The sequence below is a fragment of the Hippocampus bargibanti genome, linkage group LG05, assembly GCF_051943395.1.
Source record: "Hippocampus bargibanti isolate YZ-2025 linkage group LG05, ASM5194339v1, whole genome shotgun sequence".
Lineage (NCBI taxonomy): Eukaryota > Metazoa > Chordata > Actinopteri > Syngnathiformes > Syngnathidae > Hippocampus > Hippocampus bargibanti.
The window spans coordinates 267,686-288,116 of NC_142738.1; the positions used below are offsets into that span (position 1 = coordinate 267,686).

Consider the following 20,431-nt stretch of genomic DNA (forward strand, 5'->3'; position numbering starts at 1 on the left):
CAAGGACGAGACAAAAATTAGAACCCCGAGAGTTCAAAAGACAAACGAGAGCGTCTACAAAGAAAAGATACTTTTAATGTGGCGCAATCATAAAAGAAAGTCGCAAGTGTCGCAGCACAAAAAGAGCTGAATGGGAATGCTTGCTTCAGTAATACTGATTTGTACCATAGAAGAAGAAGAAGAAGAAGCGAGTCACAAGGCGGCGGCGCTCTTACCGGGAAGTTGGAGCAGCACCAAAAGAGCTGAATGGAATGCTTGCTTCAGTAATACTGATTTGTACCATAGAAGAAGAAGAAGAAGCGAGTCACATGGCGGCGGCGCTCTTGCTCGGCAGCTCGGTGCTGTTGTGGCGCGTCTTGCGCGAGGTGCCGTCGTCGCGCGGCCGCGCCTTCTGCAGGTTGGACATGGCGGCCGTGCGCTCAATGTCAATCAGGGCGTAGAGTTCGGTGCGGCGGGTGGGCGTGCCGGGCGGAATCGCCGGCGAAGTGGGCGTGCGCGGCGTGTGCGGGCCGCTGCCGTCCGAGGCGCCGCGCTGGCCGCCAACGTCCGTCTCCACCTCGATGTAGTTGAGCGTCTTGGCGGGCTCGCCGCCGCCCGCCCGCCGGAAGTCAAAGTTGAAGACGGTGGGCGGCCCGTCCGGGCGGCGCCGGGCCGTGTCGGGCCGGTGGGCGCTCAGCGGCGCCGTCACGTTCTCCGTGTTGACGTAGTTGTGCGACGACTCGGCGGCGGGCGACAGCGGGAGGGGGCAGCAGTGGGCGGAGTTGAAGCCGTTGAGCGATGGCGTCTTCAGGCCGCCGCCGGCGTCCTCGCCCCCCCGACCGCACTTGCGCGCCTCCCACACGGGCGGCAGCGCCGGCAGGTTCTCGTAGTCCAGCAGCGCCGTACGTCGCTGCGCCGAGTTGTTGGCGTTGTGCAGGTCGGGGGTCGGCGGGGTGGGGCGGCGGCAGTGGGGGGCTCGGCCCGCCTCGCCCGCCTCGCCGTCGCCCGCCTCCCGCTGCCGGCGCTGGACCGGCGTGGGGCCCAGCACGAAGCGGGCGCCCTGCGGCTCCAGCAGCACCCGGGGCTCCGCCGCCCGCGGGGGCGGCGGCGGGGTGGGCGGGGCCTCCGAGGGGGCGGGGCTTTCCACCAACGGGGCGGCGCCGGGCGGGCTGGGCGGCTCGTCCGGTAGCCGCGCCGTGTTGACGTACGTGTGCGCCTGGAAGCAGTCGCAGCGCTCGTCGGGCGGCGCCGGGGCGGCGTTAGCGCGCGGCGCGCCTACGCCCTCGTCGGCCACCAGCAGGGGGTGCGTGGACTCCTCGCCCACCGACGGCAGCCGGGTGCTGGCCACCGACGGGTGGCGGCTGGACGGGTGAGACGGGACGTCGCCCGCCGACGGAAGCCGCGAGACGCCGTTGGGCACCGTCGGCACCAAGTACCCCAAGGCTGGAAAAGAAGGCGGGGCCAACGTTAGCCGACAAACGCTCGCGTACGCGGCTAACCTCATACGCTTCTCATCCTTTTTTTCAACACGAACATTTTTGTCGCAGTTGAACAGAAGTAATTGTAAGTACAGGCAAGTCTCGTTCTATCGATATTCTCAATCTAACCGGACTATCGATATATCCCATCGTGCGGCATGTACATTTTCTCCTTGCATTTATGGAAATAGTATCGTAATAAGCAGTACTATCCATATAACCAGACTTTACTGTATCTCGCTAGCTATTTGCTATCGAGCTCCCTGGCCGGCTATCTAGCTATTAGCTATATAGCTATCTCGCTGGCTCGCTATTTATTTGCTATCTTAGCTATCTAGCTAGCTATTAGCTGACTTGCTGTAAACTGTCTAGCTGTTGGCTATCTATTAGCTATTTATTTGCAATCCATTAGCTAGCTGGCTTTTTGAGTTACTTTGGGGTTGAGTGAATGCTGGCGCATGTGGCTGCCGCTGCTCACCCACAGAAAAACTGTAAAGTGACCTTGAGAGTTTTGAAAGGCGCTCCCAAATGACATTGAAATGAAGATGATAACAACCTGCGGGTGAGAGCGCCGCCCCCTGGTGGCCGGCGTCCATGACGGCCTCCTCCACCACGCTGATGCTGTGACTGTGCATGATTTCCTGCAGCATGTTGAAGATTTCCTCGGCTCGCGCGCACTTGAAGGCGAAAATGCCTGAAAGACACCAAAACAAAGTTGGGCGTCACGGCCGCCGTGGCGCCGGTCCCGGCCCCGCCCGCGTCCCCCGGTCCGAGCCCCGCCCACGGCAACCTTGTCCCGTCTGACATCGCCGGCCGCTCTCGAAGGAGAAGAGGTTGGAGTCGTAGCCGTAGCGACGCAGGCACAGGTACGGCCACCTGACGTCGTCGCGGCGATGCGTGTGCAGGACCAGCTCGCCGTCCGTCAGCTCCATCGCGCCGGCGCCGAGCTCGTTGCCATCGTCGTCCACGTTGATCACCTGACGACGGGGCGCTCGCTCCGTTACGCCGCTAATTCGACGGCCATTTTGCTCCCGAGAGACGAAGGAACTCACCTTGAATTGACTTTGATGATTATCCGCGATCAATTCTTTGTCTGGACAGCTTGAACAGCGACTACCCATGATGCCTCACTGCACCCGCGCGCCTCGTCTGCGGGCCACAAACGTCGTGAGATTAGCGCAAAGCGCCGCCACGTCGACGTCTTACAAAGCAAATGTCGTTTTAATAACACGTTTCATTTAGACACGCTTTTAAAAACTCTCAAGGTCACTTCACAGTCGCGGGAAAGGTTTTTCTCTGTGGGCGAGCAGCGGCAGCCACACGCGCCAGCGTTCACTCAACCTGGAATAACTCAAATAGATAGGAAGTTAGCTAGCTGGCTAATGGATAACTAATAGATAGCCAGCTAGCCAATATATAGCATATAGATCGCAAATAGATAGCTGGTTAGCTAGCCAGCTAGCAAATAGACATGTTGCAAGGTAGCCAGCTAGATAGCTAGCTAGATAGTGAGATTAGCTAGTTAATAGATAACTAATAGCTAGCTAGGTAGCTAGCTATGTAGCTAATAGATAGCTGGATAGCTAGCTAAATCAAAAGAAGTGAATCATGACTGTTATAATTTGTCAAGAAATGATTGTGCAATCATACAATAGATACAACAACAAATGAACACATCTATTTACTGCCAATAAAGCAATGTGACCAACATCGCCTAATTGAAACAAATGTCGTGATGAATTATTATTATTATTATTCTCATCATCAATGTCACTCGGCAGACTCGCCTAAGGTCTTCCTCCATGGTTAGCGGCGCAATCGTCGGCACGCGAGCCTTTGCCACAGCAAAGATGAAGATGATAATGAAGACGAAGATCAAAGCAGCTGCAGGTTAAAGACAAAAAACACACACAAAAAAGCTCATGTTGAATTTGACTTTCAAACAATGCCATCGCGACGTCCTCCAAAGCGCCACCAAAGATAGAAAACAAACATCTTTCGCCTTCTATTTGACATCCAATTCAGGAAGAAGAATTTCAAGAATGTTAAATGTAATCCAAGCAAGTTTGCTACGCGGTGAAAAATATTATTATGAAATATTATCAACTACCAATTATTTTAATACGGCCATTTTGTTTTTTGAAGTCTGAGGGATTAATTGATTAATACTTTGCTCTTGTTTTGGCATTGGCGCAATTAGGGCTCAGGGCCACGGTGCCTGGCGGACGAGTTTTCCACACCCCGTCTGTTTGAGTGCAGCCCTGGTTTGTTATCGAGTGGACTACTTTTGCTATTATGAGACCAAAAAAGACCCCACCACAGGCTAGTGTTCAGCCCAAGAGGACATAAAAGAAAATGACGGTCGAGCAGAAGAAGGAGATTATCGAAAAACACCAACGTGGTGTGACTTAGCGTCCCAGTACCAGCACGCTAAGTCGGCCATTGCTACGTGTGGCTAAGGGTGTTGTCGGTGTTGTCTAAGCAACGGTCTCAGGCAATAGAAGAGGTTGAAAAACTTCTGTTGATCTGGATGAAGGAAAAACAGCTAACAGGGGACAGTGTTAGTGAGGGTATTCTCGCCGAGAAAGCATGGACGGCATCTTCACTCGGATATCATCAAGAGGCAACGACATCAACCACCGTCACAAAGGTCAATTCAAATGACACATTTTATTTCTTTAGTTACAACACAAGAGCTTGTGTAGTTTTCAGGCTTATTTTGTGGAAAGTGATGTTTTATGGGGACCTGGGAAAAGATTATTCTCATTTTTAATGGTTTCTTATGGGAAATCAATGTTTGGCAGAGACACTTTGCGCCTTACACGCACTTTCTGGGAAGCAATGAAGTTAGTAAACTGAGGGACCACTGTACTTGTCTATTTTCGGTGTCTACTTTTTTTAATCAATAGAAAATATTCATTTGGACGTTTTAGATATTGGAAAAAAAGTTTGAATGTCCAGCTCGGTTGACATTTGACCGTTTTTTCTTCGAAAATCACGTCCGTGGAACGCAATATCTCAATAAATAAATATTATTTGAATATTCGCTCTTTTTTTAAAGTGCACAACACATTAAAAAAGGACATGAAACGAAAACCTGTTCTTCCTGACAACCGCAGTTTGCCGAAGCGTTCCATCGAACGTACCAAAGTACGTTTACGGAAGCCGCAAAAGAATAATAAATAAATATTATATTTTTATTGAAATAAGATGTTAAAAGATGTGAGATGAGAGCAGTTGGTTCATGTCGCCTTCAAGTTGTTTTGGGAACCGTTGTTGTGATGCCAGCTACTTATTACTTTACTTGGTTAGCACGACTAGGCTAACCTAAAGCTAGGCTAAAGGGCTAATTGGCACAAAACAACGAGGAAAAAAAAGAAGAAAGGCCCGAAAACTCACCCAGACTGGATCCCTCCAAAGGCGGCAGAAATCCTCGCGCTGCGTCCGGCCGAGCAGCTCCGACGGACGGATGGACGGTCGGCGTTAGCATTAGCACCAGTTACCTTAGCATTAGCCTTAGCATTAGCATTAGAATCCGAATCAGCCCCCGCTGCTTACACGAGATCCGCCGCCGCCGCGTCCATCTTTCTCTTTCCTCCTCCGCCAGAAAAAAAAAACACACCAGAAAAGTTGTCCCAAAGTCTTCCTAACGCTCGTTTTCGTGGAGCTCAAACGATGGAAAGCGTTCGGGATCCATCGAGAAGGCGTCGGCGTAGCACCGCCAACCGAGCGCGACGTTGACGCTGTAAATGAGGCGAAGAAAAAACAAGGAAAAAAGAAAGAGAAAGTTTGCTGGCCTCTTCGTTGTCGCTGCTAGCTCGCTAGCTCGCTCGCTCGCTAGCTCGACCGTCGGGCTCAAAGTTGCCCCAAAACCTCCACTCAATCGCAATCGACCAATCAAAATCCACCAATGAGCCAACCAACCAATCATAAGTCCTCTTACAGCGAGGTAGCCATTACCTCAGCTGCCAAACACCGCCTAAGCAACCACAAGTGAAGCGGTGCGGTGCAGGCAGCTATCATCTGCGCATGCGCAGCAATCCGTTCACACGTCAGACGACGTCTTCTTTAAGAACATTTAATATGCATTAAAAAATTAACTACACAACCATTAACAGCAGGTTTTATGTGCTCTAAGCAACAATAAAAAAGAGAAATATTTAATTCCGGCGCCAAACATTCGACAAATACACATAAATGTAATATATATATATATATATATATATATATATAAAATGTTCGTGCAGTGTAAATGACTATACTGTACACTTTCTAACGGCAATGTGCAAAATAATCCGCCGCAAAGTTCCAAAATACGTCAAATTATAGAAACCGTATGTCATCGATACTTTGACATCAGATTTATACGGAAGTTCTGCAGACTTCCGCGGACGTCACAGGTGGGGCGTGGCGTCGTCTTATGACGTTACGGTCGACCGTTCAGCGTCTGAGGACGAAACAGAAGACTGACAAATAAGACAAACAACAACAATGTACAACTTAATAATCATAATCATAATAATAATAATAATAATAATAATAATAATAATAATACATTTCATTTATAAGCATCTTTCAAAACGCTCAAGGTCACTTTACAGTCACAGGATCAGTTTTTCTGTGGGTGAGCAGCGGCAGCCACACGCGCCAGCGTTCACGCAACCCGGAATAAACTCAAATAGATAGAAAGCTACCTAGCTAAGAGCTAGCCATTAGATAGCTAGCTAGACAGCCAGCTAGCTAGATGGCTACACAGCTATATAGCTAACAGGAAGTAACTCAAATAGATAGAAAGCTAGCTAGCTAATAGATAGCCATAATAGGTAGACAGCTAGCTATGTAGCCGTATAACTAATAGATAACCAGCTAGACAGCTAGCGAGCCAGCCAGATAGCTAATGGATAGCCAGCTAGGTAGCTAGCTAGATAGTCAGCCAGGCAGTAATCATAATCATCATATCGCTAGGCAGCGAATAGCTATTTAGCTAGCTAGCTAACCCTTTCTAACCAGAAATCATTTCAAAAACACACAAAAAACAATACCCAAAGGGAAAACAGAGACACACAAACAAAAATCAACAACTGACCTGGCTCAAGCTGATGTTCTCATACACGATCAAGCTCCTAGCTCGTAGCACGTCGCTAATGCACTGATGGACAAACGCATACTGCCGCTGCAGGCACGCACGCGGAAAACGGCGGCGTGAGAAGGACACGTTTGAAAAAGCGTCCGACGTTGGGGTGAGCGAGACGAAACCCACCTCGGTTTGCAGCATGTGCGAGCGGTGCACGCGCAGTTGCCAAACGCAGCCGTAAATGTCCAGCGCGTCCGACGTGTCCAACTGCTGCAGGAGGCGATCCAGCGCCACGAAGGTGCCCGTTCGGCCCACCCCGGCGCTAACGGAAAAAGCGTCAAGCGCCCGTCGAGTTGGCGCGCAAAGGCCATCCTACTTCCTTACCTGCAGTGGACGATGGTGGGCCCGCCGGCGGGACTGCGGTTGACAAAGTCTCGGACGGTTCGGACAAAGTGGACCAGCGACTGCGTGCCGTCGGGAACGCCGTGATCGGGCCACACCGTGAAGTGGAATTGGCGAAGCGTGCGCACCTGACGCACGTCCTCCTCCTGTCGGGGTCACGCACCCGCCATACTTGGTCACAATCATCGGCATAAGAATACGTTTCGTTTCTAAGCGCCTTTCAAAACTCTCAAGGTCACTTTACAGTCACGGCATCAGTTTTTCTGTGGGTGAGCAGCGGCGGCCACACGTGCCAGCGTTCACTCAACCCGGAAGTAACTCAAATAGATAGAAAGCTAGCTAGATACCTAATAGATAGCCAACAGATACCTTGCTAGATAGCCAGCCAGCTATATAGTAAATAAATAGCTAGCGAGCTAGCCAGATAGCTAATAGCTAGTAAATAGCTAACAAATGGTAATAATAATACAGTAAAGTCTGGTTATATCGATATGGGATATATCGATATTTTTTCGGACTCCCTTGAATATCGATATAACGAGACTTTACTGTACTAATAATAATCCACTTAATTTCTAAGCGCCTTTCAAAACTCTCAAGGTCACTTGAGAGTTGTGGCGACTTTGACGGCGGCGTGACAATAAAAAAAAAACTCACGCTGCACACGTTGAATTCCCGGATGGTCCACTCGGGCAGCACCGACTCGGAGGTCATTTGGACGATGAGGTCGCCGTAGTAGAGCGGCTCGCGTTCCGCCGGCCAGTAGCGGTCGCACTTGACCTGAGGGTCGCGCACAAACGCCAGCTTAGCACTCACGAAGCCTGGCGTAAGCTACGACGGGCGCTACGTACGCGTCCTTTCTCCACGCACTGCGTTAGCATGACCACGTTGCGGGCGTTTTGCTCCCAGGCCATTTTCCAGAAATCGTCTTTGGTTCCCGGCAGCGGACCTTGCGTGGCGATGTACTCGCGCCGGGAATTGTTGCCCTGTGGGGACAATCGACCCCATAAAGCACCGGTGTCAAAGTGAAGGCCCGGGGGCCAAATCTGGGCCGTCGGCCCACCAAAGCAAAACAATCTGGTGAAAAATCCATGCTTTTCTATCAAGCTAGCTAGCTCACTCGCTAAGTAGCAAACAAACTCTTTCTATTCAGCTAGCCGGCCAATCCATTCGATCGCGGGTGTCAAAGTCAAGGCCCATGGGCCAAATCTGGGCCGCCAAAGCATTTTATTCGGCCCGCGGCAAAAAATGAGTTTGATCCGACTGCCATAAAGTGCGTGTAAGAGCAAGTAAGAAAGAGAGTCTTACGGGTACGTAACTAGCGTTGATGTAGTCGGAGCAGAAGTCGTCATCCACGTAGGACAACTTGACTCTGGTGGTGTCATCTGCAAACGGAAATCACACGTGACGCACACGCGTGCGCTTGACAGGCGGCGGGCGATGGCGGGCGAGGGCGGGCCTCACAGGGTAGAATGTTGTTGTATCGGTTCTTGCCGCGGTTCTCGGGCAGCAGGGCGGCGTCGCTGCTCTGGTTGCGGCCGACCTCTTTTAGACTCTGGGTGGGCGAGGCGGACGGGGGCCATTTTGAAACATGTCAATAAAAGGCGGCCATTTTGGAGTTTGATGGATGTCTTTGGTTAGCAAGCGCGGAATAAATGAATAATTCCATTTGAAAAAAACGTATCCAGTGATACCTGTGGCAAAGTGGCAAAAAGTTTGCCTTCCAAACATTTATTTCCCACAAGAAACCATTAAAATGAGAATAATCCGTTCCAAGGTCCCCATAAAACATCATTTCGACTAAATGAGACTTAAAACGACACAAAATATTCCTTATTTTATGTATAATGAATGTGCTTTTGTATTGTCATTAAAGAAATAAACAGTACAGTGATACCTCAGCTTACGAACTTAATTGGTTCGCCGAAAGTGTGTGTAAGGCGACAAGGTCGTCTGCCGAACATTTATTTCCCATAAGAAACCATTAAAATGAGAATAATCCGTTTCCATCTCCCCAAAAAACATAATTTTCTCATTTTCTAAGCCTTAAAACTACACAAAATATACCTTATTTTATGTATAATAAATGTGCTATGGTATTATAATGAAAGAAATAAACTGTAGTGTAATAATCAAGTGGTTTTATTGATTGATGTTGTTGCCTCTTGATGTTGCCTCTTGATGATATCCGAGTGACGTTGCCGTGCTTTCTCAGCGATAATACCCTCACGCACATTGTCCCCAGCTAGCTGCTTTTCATTCATCCAAATCAACACAAGTTTTTCAACCCCTTCTATCGCCCGAGACCGTTGCTTAGACAACACACGTAGCAATGGTCGATTTAGCGTACTGGTACTGGGACGCTAAGTCACACAAACGCACACCTCATTGGTGCTTTTCTTTTGCGTCCTCTTTGGCTTAATACTAGCCTGTGGTGGCGTCTTCTTCGCTCCCATCGTAGCAAAAGTACTCCACTCCATAACAAAGCGCACTCAAAGAAAGTGGCTGTGAAAAACAAGTTTGCCATCCACCTTGGCACTGTTCGATCGTGTGGTTTGGTGTTCTTCCTCCGAAAACTAGTCCGCCCGCCAAGACTATATTGTCGTGAATTTAATGTTCGTAAGGCGAAAAGTTCATGAGCTAAAGCGTTCGTAAGCCGAGGTCTCACTGTATGAGCATCCCAACTGAATGTGAGCCGGATGGCAAATTTGGGGGAAAATTCCGCGCGAGAAGAAGCTAGCAAAGATGGCAATGCCTCACCTCATACTGCTCCGAAAGTAGGAAGTGGGCGTCGGCCTGCAGTTTGTTGTAGTGACGTTCAAATTCGGCCACGTTGATGGGGCTGAAAGAACGGCGAAAACAAGCATTTTCAAAACCACGCGGCGTGATTTCAAACCACCCAAACAATGACCATCAAAATGTTGCTACCTCGTCACGTGACGACCTTTCCTGATTTCGGAAAAAGGAGAAACAAGTCGTCATTTGTGTGTGTGTGTGCATGTTTGTCGTCTGGTGTGTATTATGTCGAGTCATGTGGCCTCACCCTCTGACCCCCAGGTGACCTCTTGGCAAAGCTCGGTCGCTCCTCACACACATGTTGACGGACATGCTCTCATGGGCACTTTTAACACACACACACACACACACACACACACACACACACACACGCACGCACGCACGCACGCACGCACGCACGCACGCACGCACACACACACACACACACACACACACACACACACACACACACACACACACACACACACACACACACATTAGACCTTCTAGAAGCCTTTTGAATGAAAAGCTTGTGAGGACCGAACTAACGGTCCTCACTATAATAATAATCGATAGCTATCTAGATAGCTCGCTAGAAAGATAGCTAATAGATAGCCAGCTTGATAGTCAGCTAGTCAGTTAGATAGCTAATAGAAAATAGCCAGCTTGATAGATAGCCAGCTAGTTAGTTAGCTAATAGACAGCAAATAGCTAGCTAGGTAGCCAACTAATTAATAGATAGCTATCTATCTAGCTAGCTTGATAGATAGCTAATAGCCAGCTAGATAGCTAATAGACGGAAAACAGCTAGCTAGATAGATAGCCAGCTAGTTAGTCCGATAGCAAAGACAGAAAATAGCTAGCTAGATAGATAGCCAGCTAGTTAGATAGCTAATAGACAGAAAATAGCTGTCTAGCTAGATAACCAGCTAGTTAGCTAGACAGCTAATAGACAGCAAATAGCTAGTCAAAAATGTCCTCACTACGTATGGTATATAATCACGGTTGTCCTCACAAGTATAGCCGTCAAAATATACACATACGCATGCACATACACACACACCCATACACACACGTGAAAGTCACGCACACCCGGATATCAACCACCCACTTACGTTTTGGGTCGTGCATTTCGTCTGTAGAGGATGAGCGCCGCCAGCGTTGTCACGGCAACCATCACGAAAACCCCGGCGCCGATTCCTCCCACGAGACCGCCGGCGGGGTCTGCGGACGGGAGGCGATTCAGCGGGGGGTCGCGGGCCGGGGCTGGCGGCCATCTTTGCTCACCTGTTGCGGTGCGCACGGGCAGCGATAGGAAAGTGTCGGCGTAGAGCGGCGCCGAAACGCCATCGGGAACTTGGGTGAACGCTCGCACGCTCAACCTAAAGCGCAACGAGAACAGTGACCCCTCTTTTTTTGTCACATTACTGCAGTGGGTGTGATTGCGCGGGTGTGCGGGTGATATCATGTTAGCGACATGTTAGCATGTTCTGGACAGGCACCTGTAAGCGGTTGTGGGTTTAAGCGGTCCGTCACAGAAGCGATGCCGGCGGTCGTGGTGGGCGCGCGAGTGGGGGCGGTCACATGACCCTCCCAGGGTGTCTGACCCCGCCCCCACGGTGATGTCATAAGCGCAGGCGTCGGCGGGGATTCCGCCGGCAAACAACGATGTCTGGTATGATTTGATGGACGTATTGGACATGTAGTCGGCGTAGGAGGGCAGAGGGTGGCGCTGTTCGGGTAAAACCCTGTCTTCACCTACGTACCACACACACGCACACACCCGCGCGCACAGGAAAGATTGCGATAAAACTTTATCACTTTGTTAAGCATCGACAATCTTGTGGAGGCGTCCTTCGAATCAGGTTTGAACAACGCCGAGCGTTTCCTGCCTTTGGACTCTGTGACGACGACGCTGAAGAATTTGACGGCGCCGTTGATGTCGCTAAACCAGCTGCAGTTGAAGTGGAAAAGGATGGAGGACTCGGTGGCCAGCGCCGACGCGGCGTCCACGCGGGTGCTGACCGGCGGTACGGGGGGACCTAAACACAGGGCGACTACTCGTGAAATTTTAACCCTCATGTACCGTCCGTTGACGCATCCACATTGAGAGTGCTTTGATGTCATATGGAAGGAACCCAAATACCCGAAGAAAAGCCGCACAAGCACAGTTTTCGCTGTGGGCCACCACGGAGCCGTCGCGCACTTACGGTCGATCATGGTGACCACGCTATCCCGCGCCGCCTCGCTGACGCTAGTGTCCGAGATGACTTTGACGCACACGGTGTAGCGCTTGTGAGGCTCCAGCAGGTCGATGACATACCCGGCCGGGCGTCTGTCCGCCCGGCGTCTGTCCGCCCGGCGCGAATAGACCAGACTCTGCGAGTCCTCGTGCAGGCACTCGACAGTATAGGAGTCAAAGTCGGCCTCCGGGGACGACCAAGAGCAGGAAATGGAGGTGGAGCTCTGAGGGCGGCAGTGGAGGCCGACGACGGGGGACGGCTCTGCGGGAACACAGCGGCTAGTCAGGAACTCCATCCGTCTTTAGGGACTGGTCGCTCGTGATCACTTTGAAGGACCTACTGGTGCGGATGCTACGCTGGATGGGCAGGCTGTAGGAGGGCAGTGCCCCGTCACTGGCCTCTGAGGCTCCGCTGACAGTGCGCAAGGTGAAGTTGTAGAGACGTCCGGGGAACATCCCTCGAACGATGCGACTGCCGGACCGCCGGTTCTCGTATGGGTTGACAATAGCGCCGCGGTCGGGCGGCGTCCAGTGTACATCAAAGTCATCGTAGTCGGAGTCCGGCGGGGCGGTCCAGGTGATCTCCAGAGACGTGTTGGTGATTGCTCCAAACAGGACTGGGCTCGGCGGTTTGGGAGCTGAGAGGCATAGGTGAGTCCGATGAAGTTGTACCAGGAGATCACCCACATACACAAAAACGTCCGCATGAGATCCTGTAAATGCGGGTTTGTATAGCCCGTGATGATTGCGAAGGATCGTGAGTCTGACCTGTCCTTCCGTGCACACTGGCGGCATTGGCGAGACCTCCGCTGAGGCTCAGGACCTCGACCCGGTAAAGTCGACCTGGCGTCAGGCCACTGAAAACAAACTCTGTGACCTGCGGCTCCAGCTCCTCCGGTGCCCGTCGCGAGCCGTCAGGGCCGGACAGCGAAATCCGGTACCCGGACACGCCGCCTTGGCACCGCCGCCACAAGACTCGCAGCTGGTCGCAACCATCCCCGCCTTCGGCACGTAGAGACGTGACGGCGGACGGTACTGACAGGAGACAACGCATGAAGATGGCGATGATGAAGACCATGGCGATTGATTATACCTCTGCGAAGTCGCCGTATGTCCGGAACGTGCGCTGACCTGTGCCAGCCCAAATGCTGGAGCGGTTGCTCAAGTCTCCGCTGCGCGTGACGACCACCATCTTGTAAGCCGAACCAGGTGTTAGTCCCCGGAACGAGCACTCCAGGTTGTACGGCCCGATCTGCCGTCGTTCCCGCAGAACCTCATCCGCCCCGTACAGGAGAACATCGTACGAGTCCAAGTCACCCGCCGGCCGGGACCAGCAGAATGTCAGACCGGTGCTGGTGTTGCTCTGGATTGACAGCTGGGTGGCGGCCGCCGGACCTGACGGGAACAGGAAGCAGGGCGTGTCGTCAACGCAGACCTCGTCGTAATTTACAGAAACAGCAAGTCTTACATGTACGAGCCTGTGCGGTGACTCCGAGGCTTTGGACTCCCCCGCTGGTGGTCCGGACCAGGACATTGTACTGTCTTCCTGGGCTGAGACCGTCAAACGTGTGTCGCGTGAGGGCAGCAGTCAGCGTGGCGTTGGCGAGGACGGAGCCTAGCTTATTATCCAGAAGCTGCAGGAAGTATCCGTCCGACACTCCCGCGGCTTTCCGCCAGGTCACTTGCAGACTGCCGGTACCGACTGGGCTCTCCACCTGCAGTGCTGTTACAGCCGACGGGACTGAGCAGAGCACACCCAGCGGTCCACTTCAGGGAGCAAGCGATACCAAAGCCAAACAACCACAAGGAACCGATCTTCACCTGTGCGTCCGCTGGCCGTTTGATTGCTGGAGAGGTTGCCGCTGAACGCCTGAACCATCAGACCATAGAGCTGACCCGGTTGAAGCGAGCCGAAGGTAACCTGATTCTGATGTCTGAGCACCAGCCTCGTGTCCAACTGTTGGCTTTGTTTGTACAGAACCACCGCATACCGGTCCACGTCTCCTTGGCCCGGGGTCCAGCTCACTAGCAAACTGCTGCTGTCACCGCCGTTACTCACCTGGATGTTCGTCACTCGGCTGGGAACTAAATGGGAAAGCACCATCAGACGGCCCGCTTCCTCATCCCGGCCCACAAACTTACACTTTCTCCCGCAACTACGTCGGACACGGCTTTACCCCAGTTGGAACAAAAATCAAGCCGGTATTGTGTTCTCGTGTGCATTTGACCTGTCCGACCCTCGATGAACTGGGTCCTCTGGTTGGGGCCGCTGAAGGTGGTCACCAAGACCTTGTAGAGTCGTCCAGGCGTGAGAGAGGACACCAGGCATTCTCCCACACTGTCTCCCAGGGTGACCGGAGGGAGCACCTTCATGTCATTGAAGAGCACCTGCACCTCATAGTGGTCCACATCGCCAGGAGCCGCCGTCCAGGCCACCCAGAGCTTCTGGGAGGTCTGACGGGCGACATGCAGGGAAACTACCGCTGCCGGGACTGAGGAATGCAAATCGGAACGTCTGCTGAGTTCTCACACGATCGAACCTTTTACAGATGCAGAGGAAGACGCGAGACACTGACAGGTGCGACCGTGGGTGGAGGCGCTGGCCTCGTAGTTGCCGCTCCAGGTGCTGACCACAACCGTGTAAACTCGTCCAGGGACCAGGCCATGAAAGACGCACTCATTACGCATCCTGGACACCGTCTGGTTCTGCAGTACTGCGTTGTTGTGCATGATGGCAACGTGGTAGAAGTCAAAGTCTCCGGAGGCGGGACGCCAGTACACCTTCAGGAAGTCGTCACGGGCACCATGTATAGCCGTGGGGTTCTGGACCTTAGAGGGCTCTGAGCAATGACAATCATTCAAATTCCCAAATCACTTTCTGAGTCACATCGAAGTTCTGTTTGCTACACTCACGTGTCCTCTCCAGGACGGAGGTGTGGTTCTGGAAGGTTCCGCTGCGAGTGGTGATGGAGATGTTGTACAGGCGTCCGGAGACGAGGGAGCTAAAAACGCATTGGTGACTGGATTTGGAGACAACCAGCGTGTGGACTGTCTTGTCTCTGTCTCTCAGGGCCACCAGGTAACTGTCCACCTCCCCCAAAGCAGGACGCCACGACACGCTAAGAAAGTCCATGCGCCCGTTGTTACTGACGGTTACCTCACCAACAGCAGCGGGTACTAAAGGGGTAGGATGACAACAGGGGTGGCTGTGAAGTAGTAGACCACACCATGTTCAAAACCATCAAGGGCGATAGTGTTACCGGTGCGTCCCTCAGCCACCGCCTGGCGGGACGTGCGTCCCGCTCGGACTGTTGTCAGCACCACCCTGTAGAGGGCGCCAGGCCTCAGGTCAATGAAAATCAGGCTGAAAGCATCCGCCGCCACGCTCTGGTTCTTGATGATGCTGCCCTCGTGGATAAGCAGGACCAGGTACAAATCTGCACGCCCGCTGGCCTTCTCCCACTGAGCCAAGAGGCTTTCGGTACTCCCCAAATTGCGAACTTCCAGCCTGGTCACTTGAGATGGAGCTGAGGAGGGACAAAGGGACCAAATGACAACCCTACTAACACGAGGATATCAGCAGACGCCACAACCCCGAGTCAGCTGAAGGAATCTTACTGGTCCACGTGTTGACAGAAACGGAGCTACTCAGGTTGCGGCTGGTGGTTGCCACAGTGATGGTGTACAGCTGGCCCGGGGTGAGCTCGCCAAAGGAACAACCGGTGGCGTCTCGGGGGAGGAGGGTTTGAACCGCAGATGAGTTGGGCCGGGCCGCTTGGATGACCGCCTTGAAGCCGTCCCACTCGCCCCGCGGGGACTGCCATTGGAGGAACACGGCGGTCTCCACGGCACGAGAGACGCGGAGCTGCTGGACCAACCCAGGGGCTAAACATTTCACAAACGGGAAGTCCGCCAACACCAGAACCGAAGAGGTCATGTTCACATTTTGTCACAGAACTGAACGCCAACTCACCCACTTGTGCTTGACAGCGGGTGGTGTTAGTCAGTGTGCCGCTGTGCACCATGACCTCGCCGCCGTAGACCCGACCCGGCACCAGGTCCAGCTCCTTGGCGTGAAACTCGTAGCTCCGGCTCAGCTTCCCGATACTAGCGTTGACCAGAACCGCTGACCCGTTACGCAGCAGGACACTGTACTTGTCCCAGTTACCACTGGGGGGCATCCAAGCGAGACGCAAGGCGCTGCCTTCAGAAAGCGAGACGCCGGACAACGCCGACACCCCATCGGGAACTGAAACACCCCAAACAACATCAACCAAAATCAATGTTTGCTCGCTAGGCTAACGTCATTTCTAACTGGTCGGCTTTGGCTGTCCTGGATGGACTCTAAGTTTAGCTTCATAAAATTCTGAAAGACGCTTTCCACTGTGACAACAAAGGTGACTTGAAGGTCAGGTGACTGAAGGGTGACGGGAGGGATTACCCGTGTGCACCTCCGCTTGTGCCGGCGGTCCTTTCAGGGCCGAGACAATGCTAATGTGGTACGCTGTCCCCGGAAGCAATTCTGTGATGGCGCAGGTAAAGTTTTGTCGTGTCTCTGCAACTGGTTGGCACTCGCTAAGCCTCACGTGGTTGACGTGCGCGGCCGCCGCGGCTGCCGTAAAGTTGGTGCACAAGGGTTGGGAGCTGAAGGTCAGTAGCGCCCAAGTAACGCCAACCTTGACCTGTGTGAAGGTGACCAAGCAGCTGGGCCGGTTCTGAACACGGAAACACAAATACGCAAGGGACAAACGAATCATACAAAGTGACTACGGGAAGTACGTCGATTGGGAATGGAAAATAAAATGGTGTAGTTACACATCAATCCCACAAGGTGGCAGCAGAGTGCCAAACACTGTGAACAGGCGAGTTAGCCAGTGCGAGGCCAGGATGCGGCGGTAGAAAAGGAAAGGTCGCTCAACTTACAGGCGGTTTGATCTTTGGTTCAGTTCCTGAAGGACTGCTAGCGGTCACGGCGACCATCGTCAGCATAATGTCTGTTGGGTATGTGGGCGGGGCTAAGGATGTTTTCATAAGCCTACGTGCAGGAGTGGACAGGACGGGGTTAGGAGCGGAGGAGGGTAAGGTGGTGGGAGTGGTGATGGGGCTCGAGGTCAGAGGAAGGACGGGGGAGCCCAATCCAAGGGAGGCGGAAGTGCTGGCCCAAGTCCAGCCAGGACCGGACGCGGTCACGGCGCCGGCGCCGGTGTTGCTAGAAGTAGAATCAACCGTTCTGCCGGCAAGGGTGGGGGGTCCGCTAGCATGAAGGGGAGGAGTCGAGGCGGTCCTGTCGGTGTCAAGGATGGCAGGAGTGACGGCACTCATTGACGTCACGCCGAGATCCGTCGTTGATGTGAGGTTACGTGTCGCGACTGGACCGTCAGTCATGTTGAACGGCGGCGGTTGCGTCTTTGACGTTTGCGACCAATCGGACGTGGCGTGTGGCTGAGTCTCCCAAGTCTTTGCCGTTGACCCCCCAGAAGACCCAGTCCCTGGTCTTGTCGTCTTTGAAATTTGCCGCCTATCAGTCATGACGGAAGGTGAATTCTCGGATGTTATCGTCCCAGATGTTTGTTGTCTATCGGAAGCAGTCTCGGACGTTTGGGGATTGTCGGACGAAGTCTCGGACGTTATCGTCTCGGACGTTATCGTCTCGGACGTTTTCGTCTCGGACGTTTTCGTCTCGGAAGTTTGGGGATTGTCGGACGAAGTCTCGGATGTTATCGTCCCAGATGTTTGTTGTCTATCGGAAGCAATCTCGGACGTTTGGGGGTTGTCAGGCGCAGTCTCGGACGTTATCGTCTCAGAAGTTTGGGGGTTGTTGGACGAAGTCTCGGACGTTTGGGGGTTGTGAGGCGCAGACTCCCACGTTAGCGTCTTTGACGTTTGCGGCCATTCCGATGGAGGTAAAGGCGGAGTCTCCGGCGTCGTCATCTCTGACGTTTGCGTCCAATCGGACGCAGACGGATGCGGAGTTTCGGACGTTATCGTCATAGACGTCTGCGGCCAATCAGATGTGACCAAAGACGAAGACTCCGCCATTTGCGTTTTTGGTTTTTCGGGCCAATCGGACGTTGCGGAAAACAAAATCCCGGACGTTATCGACTTTGAAGTTTGCTGGCCTTCAGACGAGTCTGTCAGTGGAGTCTCGGATCTGATTGGCTTTGATGTTTGCGACCGGTCCGTTGTGACTGACGGCAGGGTCTCCAATCGTACAGTTTTCGATATCTTTGGCCAATCGGATGCGACCAAAGTTTCCGACATGATGGTTTCAGATGTTTCCGACCAATCGGACGTTGGCGGAAGCGAAGTCACCGACGTTTGCTGCCAGTCAGACGTGATGACCTGAGGCGGAGTTTTGTCTGACCTCAGTGGCAAAAGGGCAAAGGTCACATGCTGGGACGTTGCGATGGGTGACATTAAAGGTGATCTTGTCACTGATGAACTTTCACGTGTTGTTGAGGAAACACTGAACGTTGAACTTTGGTCTGAATGGAAAAACCACCAAAAAAATTAGAATAAATTAAAATCATTCATTTTTAACTCATTCACTGCCGAACGATGTGCAAAAATGTGTCCACTCCAGTGCCAGGGTTCTTGTCATTGTCACTCAAATTCCAGGACCCACAGAATATTGAGTTGTAGGACTATATAAACATTCAATAAAGCGTAAGAAACCTTTGATTATCTTCTTTCATCAGAAAAAAAAAGAGTTCATTCCTAAGTTATATGGGTCTGGAGTTATCTGATTTTGAAATTGGGGCGGATGTCCAAAATACAATACAATACATCCATGTTGGTTTATATAGCGCTTTAGCAACAGCTGAAGCTGGAACAAAGCTTTAAAGAGTTAATTCCTAAATGATATGGAGTTATCTGAGCTTGAAATGGGGGCGGCTGTACAATATACATATTGGTTTGTATGGGGCTTTAACAACAGCCGAAGCTGTAACAAAGCGCTAACATGGACAAAAGGCAAACGGCGCCCCGTCGTGGAAGGGCAAAAAAAATTTCCCAGAGGTCTAATAATAATAATAATAATAAATAACAATATTTATATACAGTAAAGTCTGGTTATATCGATATCGGATATATCGATAGTCCCGGTTATATCGATATTTTTTCCGACTCCCTTGAATATCGATATAACGAGACTTTACTGTATAATAATTATATTTCATTTCTAAGCGCCTTTCAAAACTCTCAAGGTCACTTTACAGTCACAGGATAAGTTTTTCTGTGGGTGAGCAGCGGCAGCCACACGCGCCAGCGTTCACTCAACCTGGAAGTAAGTCAAATAAATAGAAATCCAGCTAGCTAGCTAGCTAATAGCTAGCTAGCAAGATAGTGAGCTAGATAACCCTAACATGGACAAAATGTATATGCTGCCCCCTCGTGGGGGGAAAAACATTGCCAGAGGGAAGACCAGCGCCTTATGGGCCTCCCGCAAGAAAAACCAAAACCCGAACAATTTCGGGAATGGGGATTGACGTCATATTTTCAATTCCCGAATCAATTCGACGGCGAGTTGAACAAACGCCAAGTGAACAGCGAAACTCGGAACTACAAAACCAGGATCAGGCGGCATCGACGACTCACGAGCGAAAGACGTCCCCCAAAAGGCCAACCAGCACAAAAGTAGAAGCGAGTCCATATCGGCCGCCGCCGCCGTTCATGCGGCGCTCAACGTTGTCCGACGCGTGCTCGTTTGGAAGGCAAGTGAACAAGTGAAGCGTCGCCCTTTGGTGGGCGGGGCGTCGGGGCGTCAAACCCCGGACAGGAAAAAGCCAAAGCGGCGCCGTTTCCTTCAATTCAATTCTTCTGCTTCATGTTTTACACGGCAGGAAATTCCACAGAACACCTCAACTTCACGCGGCGCGCGAAGCACGTCAACAATTCCGAAAGCGCAACATTTGACGCTCAAAATGATTTTTTTAAAGCCATGACATTTAACTCCTTCACTGCCAGACGACGTGCAAAAAATGTATCCACTCCAGTGCCAGGGTTTTTGTCATTGTCACTCAAATGGAAGGACCCGCAGAAAATTGCGTTTTAGGACTACATCAACATTCAATACAGTGTAAAAATCCTTAGACTCGCTTATTTCATCAGAAGAAAATAGTTAATTCCTAAATGATACGGGTCTGGAGGTATATGAGCTTGAAATGGGGGCAGATGGACAAAATACAATACGCGTTGATTTATACTAGCGTGCTTTAACAACAGCCGAAGGTGGAACAAAGCGCTAACATGGCAAAAAAGGGGAAATTATTCTCAGTTTTAATGGTTTCCGATGGGAAATGGCTAATGTTTGGAAGACACACTTTTCTCCTTACGTGCACTTTATGGCAACCAATTAAGCTGAGGTATCACTGTACAGTTTATTTATGTCATGACAACCCAATAGCACATTTATTCTACATAAAATAAGGTCTATTTTGTGTCGTTTTAAGGCTTACTTGCTAGAAAATGATGTTTTACGGG

At 51.6% G+C, this 20,431-nt stretch overlaps 2 protein-coding genes across 3 annotated transcripts; both read right to left on the reverse strand.

Moving 5' to 3' along the window:
- Window positions 1-55: 55 nt before the first annotated feature.
- On the reverse strand, window positions 56-5,535 carry LOC148897334 (fibroblast growth factor receptor substrate 2-like). Its single transcript, XM_088995654.1, has 6 exons — window positions 4,857-5,535; window positions 3,245-3,341; window positions 2,510-2,606; window positions 2,248-2,434; window positions 2,014-2,151; window positions 56-1,422 (listed from the first exon to the last, which is right to left on the reverse strand). Exons 3-6 carry the CDS (start codon window positions 2,576-2,578, stop codon window positions 305-307), a joined length of 1,512 nt encoding a protein of 503 aa, XP_088851780.1. The 5' UTR covers window positions 2,579-2,606; window positions 3,245-3,341; window positions 4,857-5,535; the 3' UTR covers window positions 56-304.
- Window positions 5,536-5,676: 141 nt separating this feature from the next.
- LOC148897335 (receptor-type tyrosine-protein phosphatase beta-like) lies at window positions 5,677-19,685 on the reverse strand. 2 transcript variants are annotated; one of them, XM_088995650.1, is made up of 30 exons: window positions 19,547-19,685; window positions 16,874-18,435; window positions 16,392-16,665; window positions 15,924-16,199; window positions 15,569-15,835; window positions 15,211-15,477; window positions 14,864-15,127; window positions 14,527-14,790; window positions 14,179-14,442; window positions 13,772-14,035; window positions 13,419-13,691; window positions 13,082-13,345; window positions 12,719-12,985; window positions 12,292-12,588; window positions 11,919-12,212; window positions 11,601-11,750; window positions 11,211-11,466; window positions 10,996-11,090; window positions 10,824-10,932; window positions 9,977-10,054; window positions 9,862-9,882; window positions 9,694-9,775; window positions 8,398-8,488; window positions 8,242-8,318; window positions 7,785-7,919; window positions 7,591-7,713; window positions 6,916-7,079; window positions 6,718-6,853; window positions 6,544-6,630; window positions 5,677-5,904 (listed from the first exon to the last, which is right to left on the reverse strand). In XM_088995650.1, exons 1-30 carry the CDS (start codon window positions 19,599-19,601, stop codon window positions 5,884-5,886), a joined length of 6,777 nt encoding a protein of 2,258 aa, XP_088851776.1. In that variant the 5' UTR covers window positions 19,602-19,685; the 3' UTR covers window positions 5,677-5,883. The 2 variants fall into 2 exon arrangements, with proteins under 2 accessions (XP_088851776.1, XP_088851775.1); XM_088995649.1 differs by having other exon boundaries at window positions 5,677-5,923.
- Window positions 19,686-20,431: the final 746 nt, after the last annotated feature.

What these genes read in the sequence shown, in the direction of transcription:
- LOC148897334 (XM_088995654.1), bottom strand. Translation starts at nt 2,578, where the DNA reads ATGGGTAGTCGCTGTTCAAGCTGTCCAGACAAAGAATTGATCGCGGAT. An exon ending in ATCATCAAAGTCAATTCAAG is followed by an intron (nt 2,435 to 2,509) that starts GTGAGTTCCTTC and finishes CCCCGTCGTCAG; the next exon opens with GTGATCAACGTGGACGACGA. An exon ending in GGCGGCGCTCTCACCCGCAG is followed by an intron (nt 1,423 to 2,013) that starts GTTGTTATCATC and finishes CTTCTTTTCCAG; the next exon opens with CCTTGGGGTACTTGGTGCCG.
- LOC148897335 (XM_088995649.1), bottom strand. Translation starts at nt 19,601, where the DNA reads ATGGACTCGCTTCTACTTTTGTGCTGGTTGGCCTTTTGGGGGACGTCT. An exon ending in CCAGCGTAGCATCCGCACCA is followed by an intron (nt 12,213 to 12,291) that starts GTAGGTCCTTCA and finishes GTGTTCCCGCAG; the next exon opens with AGCCGTCCCCCGTCGTCGGC. An exon ending in AAAGGTCGTCACGTGACGAG is followed by an intron (nt 9,776 to 9,861) that starts GTAGCAACATTT and finishes CCGTTCTTTCAG; the next exon opens with CCCCATCAACGTGGCCGAAT.